The sequence below is a fragment of the Narcine bancroftii genome, chromosome 9, assembly GCF_036971445.1.
Source record: "Narcine bancroftii isolate sNarBan1 chromosome 9, sNarBan1.hap1, whole genome shotgun sequence".
Lineage (NCBI taxonomy): Eukaryota > Metazoa > Chordata > Chondrichthyes > Torpediniformes > Narcinidae > Narcine > Narcine bancroftii.
Window position 1 is genome coordinate 123,970,252 of NC_091477.1, and position 16,702 is coordinate 123,986,953.

The following is a 16,702-nucleotide window of genomic DNA, read 5'->3' on the forward strand; positions in this document are numbered from 1 at the left end:
TAATTTTTTACAGAACTTTTCATTGGAAATGGGAATGAAAAACTATAAAACTAGAAGAATTGTAGCTGGCCCATGGCTCAGGAGGAATTAGAAGTGCAGATATGTAGGCAAATCACAGCAGGGTGTTTTTTGTTTTTAAAAAAAAAGGCTCTAGTAATGGGGGTTTTAACTTCCCAATACTGACTGGAATTGCCTTAGTGTGAGGATTGAATTAGTAACATATATTCAAAGGGGCTTTTAAAACAGTTTATGGAAATTTACCAGTTATGGAGCTGGACTCCATCTTAGTGAATGAGGATGGGCAAATGCTGGATATGTCTGTGGAGGAACGACCGGTCTGTATACAGCGACCGAGGTTCAGTAAGTTTGAAGTAATGGAAAAAGATGAGATGTTTTGAAACTGAGGTCTTCATTTTTTTAAAAAATTAGACAAACAGCTTGATAACAGGCTATTTCAGCCCACGAGTCCATGCTGCTCAATTTACACCCAATTAACCTACAACCCCGGTACATTTTGAATGATGGGAGAAAACCAGAGCTCTCGGGGAAAAGCCATGCAGACGCGGGAGAACATCCATACTCCTTACAGACAGTGCAGGATTCGAACCCTGGTCCTGATTGCTGGCACCATAACAGCGTTGCACTAACCACTTATGCCAACCATTAAATTGGGTGACAATTGATTTCAACAGTATAGGGAAGGACTTGGTGAAAGTACAATGGGAGCAGCTTCTCAAGGGAAAGAAACAGCATCTGCTAAGTGTGTATGGGGAGGGAAGTGAGACATTTAAAGGTGAGACATTTAAAGGTGAGATAATAGAGTCGACCTGTCCCTATGGGTGTACAGTGGAGGAACCCAACCAGGGGTTATGCAGTCTCACAAATCTGAAGTGCTTGGAGAAGATAACCAAGGAGATTGATAAAGGTAGGATTGGAGACATTGTTTGCAGAATTTTGACATGGAAGGCTATTTCAGAAAGTTGGGGGACGTTGGATCCAAAATTGACAATGATTGGAAGCAGAGGTTAGTGGTGGAGGTTAATTTTCTAAGTGGAAGACTGTAGCAAGTTGTGCTTCACAGGGATGTTTGTAATCTATATATGTGACTTGGGTGAGAATATGTTTTGTAGGAGAGTGATGGATTTTTAAATGTAATGGTTGGGAAGACTGGAAAAGCTACAGGAATGACTTAATTAATGATAGCCTCATGCTAATAGAGAGGCATGACCTGTATTTAGGAAACAAGGATATTTCCGTATGTGTAATAGTTGACCCTGTTTAATAATCGACCCCTTTTTTTCTTTTGACCCAAAAATTGTGTTTCCGTATGATCTGTAAGCGTCGACCCTCCCCCCCCCCCCACCCCACACCACTTTTTGGCCCCAACTGCTCACCCATTGGAACTCCCGATTTCCCCTACAGTAGACCCTTGCCCCAGCCATCTGCCCACAAACTCTTTCTGAGGTCTTAGCCGCACATCCGAGCTCCTGATGCCCCGAATATGGACTCACCACCTGGTCCTGGACATCAGAGCTCACGACGCCTTGAACGACGCAGAATACTTACCGCAGTTAAAAGTATGACCCATGTAAAAGTCGATGCGCCCCCCCCCCCCCCCCCAAAATTTGATCTGAAAATTTGGTCCAAAAAATTTGATAATTACACATGTATATATGGTAGAAAAATTGTGATGGCATATACAGGAAGAAATAATGAGAGCTTATCAGAAAACCTGGCCAATAATTAGAGAATTTTAAACTACTCAGATTGGAAAAATCAGGTGGGTAAAAGTAGGCATGTGGAGGACTGCATGATGGCGTAAAGAGACAGATGCTGGAGGAACTCAGCCATTCTCACGGCATCCCCAGGATGTATGTTACTGACATTTCAGGCCTGGGCCCTTCAAGGTATAAGCAAAAAAAGCAGTCGATTTTGGATTTTTTTTAGATCAGCACACTCTGAAGCTAGCCACAGAAAAGATTGGACGAGACCTTAGGGAACTGCACATCGATGTAGGATACATTAGTCTCCTCACAGTGAAGTACCTCGGGTTAAAGTAATAATAATTTGATCGCATTTTATAGAGTGAGGAGAGAAGAATGGATCCAAGGCCAGTATTTTTAAATTTAATTAAGGACAATTATGAGGGCATGAAAACAGAGCTCACTGAAAAAACTAAGTGAATTTGTCACAAAATACCAAGTACAGTGCTAAATGCAGGATGTTGCCTGGATTGGAAAATAAGTCTTATGAGGCAAGGTTAGAAGAGCTGGGATTTTTCTCTTTGGGTGAAGTAGAATGAGAGGAGACTTAATAGTTGTCTACAAGATTATGAGCGGCATAGACATGGTGGACAGCCAGCACCTTTACCCCAGGGCAGGAATAGCAAACACCAGAGGACACATACAAAAGTTAAGGGAGGGAAGTTTAGGGGACAAATCAGGGGTAAGTTTTTTTTAAAGAGTTGTTGGAGTCTGGAATTCATTGCCAGGGGTGGTGGTGGAAGCTGGGACATTAGGGATATTTAAGAAACTCCCAGATAGGCACATGGATGGAAGAAAAATGGAGGGTTTCGGGGTAGGGAGGGTTGAGTACTTTTTTTAAAAGGACTATATGGGTCGGCACAACATTGCAAGTCGTAGGTCTTGTACTGTGCTGTAATGTTCTATGTTCTGCGAAAAGACCAACTAGTTTTCTCTAATATTCGTACAGCTGTGTAAAGAGCACGACGCACTGCGTGGGATTATGATGAAAAGGAAGATCAAATAGTACCAACCAAGGACAAAATGAGAGCATTGTCATGGGGTTCCAAAGCCACAATGTTTTTCCTGTAGTGTGACACAATTTGCCAACAAGAATGAAAACTACTTTGAGTTTTATATTGATGCATGGTCCCTCACCCCCACAGATGCTAACCGACTCTCTAAGAGTTCCTCCAACATGTGTGTTTTTGTGGATTAATGAACTGCAGCACGATTTGCCAAATGTTATACTAATGTGCTGACCAATGAAGGCAAGCCTGCCCTGTGTGTCCTTGCCACCCTGTCTACTTGTCTTGGTGCCTTCAGGAAGGTATCCAGGCTCTGGGTCAATGGAAGCTTTCTCAGTTGCTGGAAATTGTTGGTGTTGCTAAAAAGTGGCAATCTGATGAAATATCACACCACCTGGCCTCTCAAATTCAACTTTGGAATTATTGTAGCATCCCTTCCAAAGAAAGTTGGTCGGGTCATTATTTAGACCCAGCATTGACCAAACTTTTTATCCCATTAAACAAAGAATTTACCACAAATCAGACTCTAATTCTCTTTGAGCATTTAGTAAACCTTTACTAGTTACAATGGTCCTTCCTGTTATAGACAGACGAGTAATGTCTTGGGAAGGTTGGGCAGACTAATGATCTCTGGTAATTAACCACTGAATTTTACGACTCCGAGGTTGATAGAATAGTTGTCAAGGCCTATGGTACACTGGGCTTCATTAGTCGGGGAATTGAGTTCAGGATTTGTGAGGTCATGTTGCAGGTCTATAAATCTCTGGTGAGATTACATTTAGAATATTGTGTTCAGTTCTGGTCACCTCATTACAGGAAGGATGTGGAAGCTATGGAGAGGGTGCAGAGGAAATTTACCAGGATGTTGCCTAGATTGGAGAATGTGTCTTATGAGGCAAGGTTAGCAGAGTGAGGGCTTTTCTCTTTGGAACAAAGAAGGATGAGAAGTGACTTAATAGAGGTTTATGATTTCCCAGGGTGATGGTATCAAATACCACAGGACAACTGTGTGCTCACTGGCTACATCATGGTCTAGTATGGGGACATCAATACCCCTGAGTGTAAAGCCCTCAAAAAAGTAGTGGGCACAGCCCAGGACATCACAGGCAAAACACTCCCCACTATTGAGTACATCTACAGGGAACGCTGCTACCATTAAGAAAGAGGCATTGGTGCCACAAGACTCGCACCCCCAGGTTCAGGAACAACTGCTCCCCCTCCACCTTCAGACTCCTCAACGACAAACTCAATCAGGGACTTGTTTAAGCACTCTTACTTGTTTATTGATTTTCTTTTTTATTCTCTCTGAATTGTACACTTTGTTGACATTTTTTGTCTGTTTACAATTCTGTTTGTTTACATATTTATGCTGTGTACACTTTTTTGCACTATCAATTGGTAATTCTCCCACGCTAACAGAAAAAAAGAATCTCAGGGATGTATGTGATACAACCCTGAGATTCGTTGTTCTTGTGGTCATGGCAGAGTTACCATTAATTGGTAGTGCAAAAAATAAAATAAGATGAGGGAAGGAATGTTTAGGGGAGATGTCAAAGTTAAGTTTTTTTTTATTGAGAGTATTGGGTGCCAGGAATGCATTGCCAAGGGTGGTGGTGGTGGAGGCTGGTACAATAGGGGGATTTATAAGATTCTTAGACAGGCACATGGATGCAAGAAAAATAGAGTTATGATTTTGAGGTAGGGAAGGTTTAGATTGTTGAGCTATTTATATAGGTTGGCACAACATTGTAGGCTAAAGGGTCTGTACTGTGCTGTTATGTTCTAGAGTGGAGTTCATATTTGTTTTGTTAAAACTGGTGAAGTGGAACTTAGAACAGTAAAACCCTGATATCTGGAGTTCAAGCAACTGGCAAAAAAAGTCCTGGAAAATAAACAGGTAAAAATACAAAAGTTTAAAATTGTGCACTTCACCATTAGTTCACCAATCACACAACACTTGATCGCTAGAAACTGGAAAATTCACTTATCCAATCTCCATAGGTGCCAGATACCAGTTTTACTGTAATGCTGGAGAAACTCAGCAGGTCAAACTGCAGGAGGTGCTGCCTGTGCTGAGAGGCTAGAATGAGTTTTGAAGGGTGAATATGATTTTGCTTTTTTTTCTCCTGACTTTATTTTGTATTGATTGGATCAATAATTTTCTGGTTTTGAGCACAGCAGGGATTCCAGTTTTTCTTTTGTTCTTTGCTGCAGATTAAAGCGGGAATGAAAGAATTTGGCCCTTTCTGTGGTGATGAGAGTCCTGGAAGGATCATGACCAACAGCAGTAGTGTCCAGGTTTTGTTCCACGCTGATGATTCTGGGGATAACCATGGCTGGAAATTTGCCTTCACATCACTTGGTGGGTTTGCTGGCAATTCTTTACACTTTGTTCAAAAAATTCTCCCTCTCCTTTCGTGTTGTGTGAGCACCCATCTTGTCCCCTGCACCCGCACCCATCCCGTCCCCTGCACCCGCACCCATCCCGTCCCCTGCACCCGCACCCATCCCGTCCCCTGCACCCGCACCCATCCCGTCCCCTGCACCCGCACCCATCCCGTCCCCTGCACCCGCACCCATCCCGTCCCCTGCACCCGCACCCATCCCGTCCCCTGCACCCGCACCCATCCCGTCCCCTGCACCCGCACCCATCCCGTCCCCTGCACCCGCACCCATCCCGTCCCCTGCACCCGCACCCATCCCGTCCCCTGCACCCGCACCCATCCCGTCCCCTGCACCCGCACCCATCCCGTCCCCTGCACCCGCACCCATCCCGTCCCCTGCACCCGCACCCATCCCCTCCCCTGCACCCGCACCCATCCCCTCCCCTGCACCCGCACCCATCCCGTCCCCTGCACCCGCACCCATCCCGTCCCCTGCACCCGCACCCATCCCGTCCCCTGCACCCGCACCCATCCCGTCCCCTCCTCCCCACACCCCCATCCCCCTGCTCCAGTTTCCTGCATCCCCATACTTTGTTTCCCCACCCCCAACCCACATCCTCCTACCCCCCTTCCCATTACCCCCTGCTGGTGGGGTTCAAAAGATCAACATAATATTCAGTCCAGATTCTGGACATGTAAAATCCAACTCTCCACAAAATATCTGCAAGTCTGAGCAACTCTCAGACTTGGGAGAGTTCAGCCCTGCTTTTATTTGCTAATCCAGTGTAAACAGCTTCCAGCTCAAGGATCCAGTTCAGGCACAGGCTCAGACTCATCATGGGCTGTCTTTGTCTGCATGTGAGTGGGTGTTTTTGTGTGTACCCAGTACCATATCACCAAATTGGACATAGCTGCACTCATGCAGTGCATCTAGTGCCGTGGTTGTGATAATGTCCTGAGACAAATGGATGTTGAATACTGCTTTGTTGTGGGGGGGCTTTGTTGTTGGAAATGGAATGCAGTCAGGGCTCTCGCAGACAGTAGAAATTCCCAGCTAACTTTATCAGTGCCTCCTTTGACTAACAGACCAGGGAAACTGAGATTAACGGCTCCCAAGATTCAGATTTGAAAGTCAATGACAAATAGCTAAGCCAGAATTTTATTGATGTCTCATGGCAAGCCAATCTGTTGTGGAGCTCACTGCCTGAACTGATCTTATGGTCATAGTAAAAACACAACTGTGGATAAACTCGGCTGGTCAAACAGTATACTTTTTTAGCAAAGATAAATTTGCATAACCAACGTTTCGGGCTTGAGCCCTTCATCAAAGTATGAGCAAAATGTGGGTAGGCACCCGAACAAAATGGTTGGTGGTGGGGGGGGTGGGAAGAATGGTAAGGGAGGAGCACAGGCCCACACACAGGAGATAATAGGTGACATAACATTGCTTACACTTGAGGAACTTGGTTGATTGAGCTGCATTGCTGGCAGGAATGGTGTGATAGTTTATTGTCATGTAGCTGCACTGATATTCCCACTTTCTACAGCCACACTGGAACGGGATACATGAACAATGATGCCATGGGAGGGGAAAAGAGACAATGAATATAAAAGCATAGATATAAAAAACAACAGTGCAGTTAGTACAGACTCTCCTCTGGTGGTCTCAGAGTCGTTTAGGATTAGGATAATAGGGTAGTTCAAGATCCTGTTAGCTCATGGGGTTGGGGGGGGGGGAACTTCTTAGAACTAGCGGTCCTGGACTTCAGTCTTTTGTACCTTAGCTCAAAAGAAGCAGCTAGATGATGACCAGGGTGATACCATAATTCAATGCTGGTTGAGAAGCTACAAATTCTAGGCTCTGTACCCCTCTCTGCAACTGGATCCTTGACTTTCTCATCGGAAGACCACAGTCAGTACGAATTGGAAACGGTGTCTCCTCCTCACTGATCATCAACACAGGTGCCCCCCCCCCCCCCCCAAAGGATGCAAGCTTAGCCCACTGCTCTGTTTGTTATACCCCCATGACTGTGTGGGCAGGCACAATTCCAATGCCATCTACAAGTTTGCTGATGAGACCACAGTTGTTGGCAGAATCACAAATGGCAATTAGGGAGATTGATCAGCTCGTTGAATGGTGTAATGACAACAACCTTGCCCTCAACATCAGCAAAACCAAGGAGATGATTGAGGACTTCAGGAGGGAGTCAGGGGAACATGACCCAGTCCTCATCGAGGGCTCAGTAGTGGAGAGGGTCAAGAACTTCAAATTCTGGAGGGGGTTCAACAACCCCGAGGATCTGTCCTGGAACTTCCATATTGATGCAATCATGAAGAAGGCTCACCTGCGTCTATACTTTGTGAGGTTTCTGAGGAAATTTGGTATGTCACCCAAGACTCTCATAAACTTCAACAAGTGTACAGTGGAGAGCATTTTGGCTGGTTGCATCTCTGTCTGGTACAGAGGCACCAACTCTCAGGACAAGAATAAATTCCTGCGATATCACAGGCACCAGACTTCATCAAGGGCATCGACATGAGGCAGTGTCTTTTTTTAAAAAAAAAGCAGCTCTGTCGTGAAAGACCCCACCACCCAGGCAATACCCTCTTCACTCTGCTGGCATCAGGAAGGAGGTTCAGGAGCCTAAAGACGAGCACTTAGTGGCACAAGGACAGCTTCTTCCCCACACCCATCAGATTCCTGAATAGTCAATGAACCAAAGACACGGCCTTACTTTTTGTGCACTTTTATTTTTATTTTTTATAGTAATAAGATGCTTATAATATGATGTTTGCCCTGTGATACTGCTGCAAACCACTGAATTTCATGACTTGTTCATGACAATGAATTCTGATTCTAATGGAGCCTCTAACCCTAATGTCCACATTCATCACTTCAGCTTGCAGCTCATTCCACATACCCGGCACTCTCTGTTTGAAGAAGTTTCCTCTAATCTTCCCACTAAACTTTTCCCCTTTCACCCTTAACCTATGTCCTTTTGTTTGTATCTCCTCTACCTTCAGTGGAAAAAGCCACTTGCATTTACTCTATCTATACCTCTATCAAATCTCTCCCTTCTTCTACACTCAATGGAGTAAAGTCTTAACCTGTTTAACCTTTCCTTGTATCTCAGTTCCTCAAGTCCTAGCAACATCCTAATAAATCTTCTCTACACTCAATGGAGTAAAGTCTTAACCTGTTTAACCTTTCCTTGTATCTCAGTTCCTCAAGTCCTAGCAACATCCTAATAAATCTTCTCTGCACTCTTCCTATCTTATTGATAGCTTTCCTGTAGTTAAGTGACCAAAACTGCAAGCAATTCTCCAAATTTGGCCTCCAATATCTTGTACATCCTCACCATAACATCTCAGCTCCTGCACTCCGTATCTGCACAGTACTTTGATTTATGAAGGCCAATGTGCCAAAAGCTCTCTTTACGACCCTATTCAGTTGTCACTTTCAGGGAAGTATGTACCTATATTCCCAGGTCTGTGTGGTTTACCCGCACTCCTCAATGCCCTACCATTTATCATGTATGTCCTTTCTTGCTTTGTCCTTCCAAAATGCAATACCTCATACTTGTCTGTATTAAATCCATCTGCCATTTTTCCAGCTGGTCCTGATCCCTCTGCAAGCTTTGAATGCTTTCCTTGCTGTCCACTGCACCTCCTATCTTAGTGTCATCTGCAAACTTGCTGAAAAAATTTTCCACATTATCATCCAAATTATTGATATAGATGACAAGCAACAATGATCCTTGAGGCAGGGCACTAATTGCAGGCCTCCATTCTGAGAGGCAATCAGGCAATTATCCACCACCACTCTCTGGCTTATCCCATAAAGCTAATGACAAATTCCGTTTACAACCTCACCTCGAATACTGAGCTAACTAACCTCTCTTGTTGGAATTTGTCAAAGGCCTTACTAAAGTCCATGTAGACAATATCCACAGACTTTTCTTCGTCAGCTTTCCTGGTAACCTCCTTGATGAATACTTAGATTGGTTAAACATGACCTACCACACACAAAGCCATGTTCAGTCCCTGACTATCCAAACACTTGTATATGCAATCTCTTGAAACATCTGCCAATAAATTAACTACTATTCACGACAGGATCAGAAGCTTATAATTTTTTGGGTTATATTTGGTGCATTTTTAAAATAATGGAACAATATGAACTACTATCCAATATCCAGCACCTCACTCATGGCTCAGGACAATTTAAATATTTCTGCCAGAGCCCCTGCAATTTCTACACCAGCCTCCCTCAAGGTCCGAGGAAATATCTTGTCAAGATCTGGGGATTCATGCACTCTTATTTGCTTTAAGACAGCAAAAACTATCTCCTCTTTAATCTGTACAGGTTCCATGACCTCTCTGCTTTTTTTGAATATTTTAAAGTTTTTTTCCATACTTGTAATTTATAAACTTTTAAATAAGTGTTGATTAAGGTTAAAAACATTACAGTGGTTACCAGATGGTTTTTACCCCACCCTCCCCTCCCTCCCTCCCTCCCACACAAAAGCTAGATGAAAACATAAATAAGATAAATAGTTATATGAAGTATAGAAAAGGAATAAAATAGCTTCCTGGATTGCTTGATGAGTCAGTTCGTACACTGAGATCCTACAGTATTTATACAGCCGTTTTGAGGAAGAAGTTTAACACAGGCCTCAAGAGGCCGGAAGTACATTTTTGCATATTTACCCATAAACCTTGCATATACGGTCTCCAAATTTGCAAAAATATGGTGTATTTATTTCTTAAATTATATATAATGTTCTCAAATGCACCCTCATGCGCCCATGATGAGATCAATTACTTCATCCACTTTGCTGCCAACTTTCACCTTAACCTCAAATTCACTTGGTCCATCTTCAGCAACACTCCCTTTCCCCGATCTCTTTGTCTCCATCTCAGGATACTAACTCTCGACAGACATCTCCTCCATTACCCACACATCTACCCTGGCCTCCTACCCCAATACACAACAAAGACTGGATTCCTCTTGTCCTCACCTACCACCCCACCAGCTTCTGCATCCAACACATCCTCCTCCATAATTTCTACCACCTACTACATGATCCCACTACTAGACGGATATTCCCCTCTCCTCACCTCTCCACCTTCTGTAGGGACCACTCCCTCTGTGACTCTCTTGTCCACTCCTCCCTCTCACCAATCATCCTCTTAGTTCCTACCTTTGTAACCCCCAGGAGATGCTCCACTGGCTCCCACACCTCCTCTCAGCACCATTCAGGGCCCCAAACAGTCCTTCCAAGTGAAGCAACATTTCACTTGTGAATCTTCAGGGGTTGTCTACTGCATCTGTTGCTCCCGCTGTAGGCTCCATTGGAGAGGCTGAGTTCAGAATGGGAGATCCCTTTGATGAGCACCTCAACTCTGTCTGCCGTAATAGTGTGGATCTCCCAGTGGCCACCCATTTCAATTCTCCATCCCATTCCGTTGCTGACACGTCTGTCCATGGTCTTGTGTACTGCCAGACTGAGACAACCCACAAATTGGAGGAACAACACCTCATCGTCCGACTGGGCCCCCTCCAACTGGATGGCATTAATGTTGACTTCTCTGGCTTTCGTTAAACCCTACCCCCTTCTTCCCCTGTTGCTTCTCCTTTCCGCATCTCCTTTTGCACAGACATGATAAATTGTACCTAGTCCCTTATTACATCCAGTTAACACTTTTTGTTGGTCTGGATTCCTTCCCCCATTATTTAAATTTTTTAAATATTTTATGAATTACATGTATAAGAAATTAATAACTTTTCAAATAAACAAATTTTATTAAATTTAAAATTACAATAATTACATGCTGATTTTACTCCACCCTTAACCTCCTCACCCTCCCTCTTTATTCCCCCACTCAGAAATTATACAGAAAGAAAAATATAAGTATGATATATAGTTTTATAAAATATAAAAAAGAAAGAAAAAATAGTTTCCTGGAACGCACGAAGGGTTGGTTTGCACACTGGGATCTCACATTGTTTGCACAGCCATTTTAGGGAAGAAGATTATTACAGGTTTTTTTGGTCTTGAATTCTCCAAACTCATTCCCTAAATGAGTAATAGTTTTTTGGAAAAATGTTCTTTTTCGGATCCTTGAGTGTCATCTGAAGCATCCAAATTAATATATGGCTATGTTACCATGTATTTTAGATTCAGATTTTAGTTATTAGGACAAGTGTAAGTTGGGGGGTGGGGGGGGGTTTCTAGGGTTTCTTTAGTTAGTTTTAATAGTATCTTTGTTTCTCTTTTTTAATATATTATCAACATATATTTGTAAACACTGTAATGTAATTTGCTATTAATTGATATATTTATCATATACATAATCATTTAAATAAAATATTTTAAAAAAAGATTATTACAGGTCTCAAGAGACCAGAGATTCATTTTTACATATTTACCCCAAAACTTTGCATATATGGGCTCCAAATTTGCAAAAATGTAACGTATTTTTTTCTTAAATTATATGTCATTTTCTACAATGGAATACAACTGAATTTCTGGATTCCATCTCTCTGTACCTAAGTACTTAAATCTGATTTCCAAGTCACTATGATACACTTCCTTGCCACTGCTAATGCTATTTTAATAAATTTTGTTTGGTACATTGGGTCTTGTTCCTTCGATGTTTCCCAATAAAAATAGGTCTGGATTTTGTGGAAATATGGTGCTAAATTTGTAACCATATAACCATATAACCACTTACAGCACAGAACAGGCCAGTTCGGCCCTACTAGTCCATGCCATAACAAATCCCCACCCTTCTAGTCCAACTGACCAGCACCCGGTCCATACCCCTCCAGTCCTCTCCTATCCATGTAACTATCCAGTCTTTCCTTAAATGTAACCAATGATCCCGCCTTAACCACATCTGTCGGAAGCTCATTCCACATCCCTACCACCCTTTGCGTAAAGAAATTTCCCCTCATGTTCCCCTTATAATTTTCCTCCTTCAATCTTAAACTATGGCCTCGAGTTTGAATCTCCCCACTCTTAATTGAAAAAGCCTATCCACGTTTACTCTGTCTGTCCCTTTTAAAATCTTAAACACCTCTATCAAGTCCCCTCTCAATCTTCTACGCTCCAGAGAAAAAAAGGCCCAGTCTGCACAACCTTTCCCTGTAACTCAAACCTTGAAATCCTGTCAACATTCTCGTGAACCTTCTCTGCATTCTCTCTATTTTGTTTATATCTTTCCTATAATTTGGTGACCAAAACTGTACACAGTACTCCAAATTTGGCCTCACCGATGCCTTGTACAATTTCATCATAACCTCCCCACTCTTGAATTCAATTCTCCGATTTATGAAGGCCAACATTCCAATTGCCTTCTTCACCACACCATCTACCTGAGTATCAGCCTTGAGGGTACTATTTACCATCACTCCTAAATCCCTTTGTTGCTCTGCACATCTCAATAGCCTACCATTTAATGCATATGACCTATTTAGATTTGCTCTTAAAAAAAAATTCGTAAGTCCACCCAGAAAGGCCTTGCTTTAGAACATGACCAAGTAGAGTGTAAAAAAAAAAGTTCCAATCTCTTCACCACATATAAACATTATCTGATCAGTCTGATTTTATTCTATTCAATTTTTGTGGCATTAAATATAATTGATGCAAACAATTATATTGGACTAATCTATACCTCACATTTATGATGCTTGTCATGTAATCCAGACAAAGATCTGACCATCTACCTTCCATTTCTGTCTAGATTTATGTTCTCCCTGTTTAATAGTGCCTGTTTGCAATGAAAAGTATATTGCAGAAATAAATTTCTTCGTATTACCTCTCTTGATTAAAAATTTCCTGTTCACTACAAGCTTGTAAAAATATTATTTGACCTAACTTTTCCCGCAGATATCCTCTCAATTGAAGATAATAAAAATGTGTATTCTGGGTTATTCCATATTTATGGTATTGGTGAAGTTTGAAAAAGACATTGTATTATGGCAAAATATTCATCTTAATACAATTAACCCTTCCTACTAATGTTATTGGCAAGGTCATCCATTTAAAAAAAAATTCTTCAACTTTTTAAAGTAAGTAATAATAAATAATTAAGTTTATATAGGTTGTTTAAATCATTATCTGAATCCCTAAATATTTGATCACCTTTTCTTAGCCATTTAAATGGAGTATTTCCTTCTATAAGGGGCATAATTTCACTTTTGTCCCAATTTATTTTACTATATTCTTCCAAATTTAAATGTAGTTTCCATAAGGAGTTCTCGGGTTCTGTCATATTAAAACATTATCTGCAAATAAACTAGTTTTATCCCCTTCCTGACTGACCTTAAATCCTTTAATTTCTGAGTTGCTCATAATTACCTCTGCTAGTAGCTCTGCAGCTAAAATAAACAGAGCTGGGGATAAGGGGCAGCCTTGTCTGCTAGACCTCGCCAGTTGAAATGAAGTGGACATTTGCCCATTAGTTATTACTTTTGCTTTAGAATTATATAATGCCTTAATCCAGTTTATAAAAGTTTGACCAAACCTAAATTTTAAACAAAAAGTCCCATTCCAATCCATCAAAGGGTTTTTCTGCATCTAAGCCGCTGCTACACTCAGATCTTTCCTCCTTTGTGCTAAATGTATAATACTAATTAGCCTAGTCACATTGTCTGCCAATTGTCTCTTTTTCATGTACCCAGTCTGATACATGTTTATTAATTTATGCAATCATTTAGTAACTCTATTCACCAGTACTTTGTAGTCTGCATTTAATAATGGGATGTGGGTTTATATGATGAGGGTTTTTAAAAGGGTCTCTATCTTTTTTTGGTATCACAATAATTATTGCAGATGAAAATGAATCTGGGAGAGTATGAGTTGTTGATGGTTGATCTAACAGTTCCATAAAAAAATTGGAATCAATACGTCTTTAAATTCTTTGTAAAATTCAGATGGGAAACTATCTTCCCCTAGGGATTTGTTACTTTGTAATGAACTCATTGCCTCTTTCACCTCTAATTGTGTAAAGTATGCACTCAATTCTGTTTGTTCTTCCATATTCAATCTAGGTAGATTTATTCTGCATAAATATCTATCTATTTTATTTATCTTTCAAGGACTCTGAACTATATCATTTGGAATAAAAATTCTTAAAAGTTTCATTTATTTCTTGAGGTTTATAACTAACCACATTTGAGTCATTTTTAATTGCATTAATCATTCTTGAAGCCTGTTCCGACTTCAATTGCCATGCAAAGACTTTCTGCACTCATTCACCTAATTCATAATATCTGTTTAGTTCTTGTCATCACTTTTTCTGTTCTATAGATTTGTAACGTATTATATTTTATTTTGTTAATTGGCTGCCTATGTTTATCTTCTGAATTTTGCTTTCGAAGATCTTTTTCCAATACCATTATTTCTTCCTCCAATTGATCTACCTCTTTCATATAACCCTTCTTAATTTTAGAGGTGAAACATAATTTGTCCTCTCAAATAGGCTTTAAGAGCATCCCATATTACAAATTTATTATTCACCAAGTTCATTTGTATCACAAAATAACTGAATTTGTCTTCTAATAAAATTACAAAAATCTTTTCAATAATACTGAATTCATTCTCCATCTATAAACCTATTTCTCTTTATCAGGCATTACTATAGTCATTAACAAGGGCAAATGGTCAGATAAAATTCTTGTTTTATATCCAACATCTAACATCCTGCTTTGTATTTGCGCAGATATTAAAAATAGATCAATTCTGGAATAATAATCATGTCTATTTGAACAAAGAGAATAGTCTCTGTCTCTAGGATGGATTCTCTTCCATGCATGTGTTAAGTTCAAGTCTCTCATTAGTACCAATGTAGCTTTTGCTGCTTTGGTTCTTGCTACTCCTCTTGTAGTTCTAAGATTGGGTCTAGACAAAAATTAATGTCTCCTGCTTTTAAAATATTCTCATGTACCTCTGCTAAGTTCAAAAAAATTTCTTGAATACATTTCTCATCACTTCCATTTTGTGCATACAAGTTAATTCTGAAAATATTGGGCAATATACCATCACATATCTCCCTGTAGGATCTGTGACTACACTTTGTATTTTAAATGAAATATTCTATTTCATTAAAATTATCCCACCTTTTGCCTTGGAATTAAAGGAAGAAGCTACTACATATTCCACCCAATCTCTCTTTAACTTTGTGTTCTTTTTCAGTTAATGAGTTTCTTGCAAGAAATAATAAGATAATGTTACTCCCATCTTTTTAATATATGTTAATATTCTTTTTCTTTTCATGGATCCATTTAATCCATTAACATTGTAATTTATGAATTTCACTGTATGACTCATCGTAATAAACCACTGTGTCCTCAGCCTTCCTCCCATAACTATCAATCTGAACCCAGTGTGCTTGCATGTACCACCTCCGGCAATCCAGATAGAAAGAAGAAAAAAGAAAATTTCAATTATACTTATAAACAAACTTTTAACTATATAGAAACAAAATGAACCCTCCCCAATAGGTGTAGTGATAAGAAAGTCCAACACCACCTCCTTTTATTTTACGGTCGTGACTGGAGTCACAATTACCCACTTGATCCATTAGAAGTCAGAACTTCCTCTCCTCCCCAACCCCTGGTACATTTCTTAATTCTTTAACTCTTACTTAAAACTTTATTAGCAAAAAATAGCCCATAAACTAAACAAAGAAAATATGGACATAAAAAGTGTATTAGGTATACAATATTTTGAATTGCTCCATCTTTTGAGAACTGCCAGAGAAATTTAGTCCATCAAAGAAACACTGACATCAGCAAGTCTTCTTTCTTCATTCCTCCTGAACTCTTGGAAGTTTTGTGTGAATTCTTCAGCTTACACAAAGCTCGAAAAAAAACCCATCTCCATCAGGCATAAAGACCTTCAAAGTCGTTGGATGATGCAGTACAAATATTCTTAACTGGGTTAAATTCTTTACTTCTTATTCATAAATCTGCACTTGTATCAGTGTAAACTAAAACTTTGGCCCTTTGTATTCAAGCAGGCCTCCTCTTAATCTTGCCTTTTCTGCTACCAAAGATGAGATTTTCTCCTTATCTAAGTATCGGAAGAAATTTAATCAACACTGATTATGGATTTTGAGTTGGAAGTGGTTTTGCTCTGTGTGCTCTTCCAATCTCTATGAGTCGCTCAAAATGTTTAGCTTCCAACTTTTCAGGAACCCATTCCATAAAGAAACCAATTAAATCTTGCTTTTCCTTTAAGACCCATTATTTTATTATTTCTCCTATTGAAATTTTTGCTATGATTCTCCATAGTTGAGACAGTGGTAGTATCTTTCCACTGTAGTTACTCTATATCTTCTACATGTTGCATATCTTGCATTTTTTTCATTGTCCTTTCTAATTAACCAATTTTTTTTCTTCATTTTATATGACAGCCTCCAAAACTTTTTTTATTTCTCCCTTTACTATTCCTTGGAACTCTGATAATAACTCAATATTAGATATGTTCTACTTTTTAAAAAGTTAACTTTTTCTGTTATCTCCTCTACCTGCTGTTGC

General features: G+C 40.3%; 1 protein-coding gene across 26 annotated transcripts in view; it reads left to right on the forward strand.

Annotated features, from left to right (window-relative positions):
• masp1 (MBL associated serine protease 1) overlaps window positions 1-16,702 on the forward strand; it is a 167,798-nt gene that overhangs the window by 24,827 nt on the left and 126,269 nt on the right. For 21 of the 26 annotated variants that reach the window (XR_011344402.1, XR_011344403.1, XR_011344401.1 and 18 more), the window contains one exon: window positions 4,985-5,132. The exons of 2 other annotated variants lie outside the window; for them this stretch is intronic. Coding sequence is in view for 20 of the 24 variants with exons in the window: in XM_069897695.1 (XP_069753796.1) it covers window positions 4,985-5,132 (148 nt within the window). In the remaining 4 variants the exon portion in view is untranslated. Of the gene's footprint in view, window positions 1-2,712; window positions 3,182-4,556; window positions 4,668-4,771; window positions 4,870-4,984; window positions 5,134-16,702 lie in introns of those variants that run through there. 3 more of the 26 variants (XM_069897705.1, XM_069897707.1, XM_069897708.1) reach the window with 3 other exon arrangements.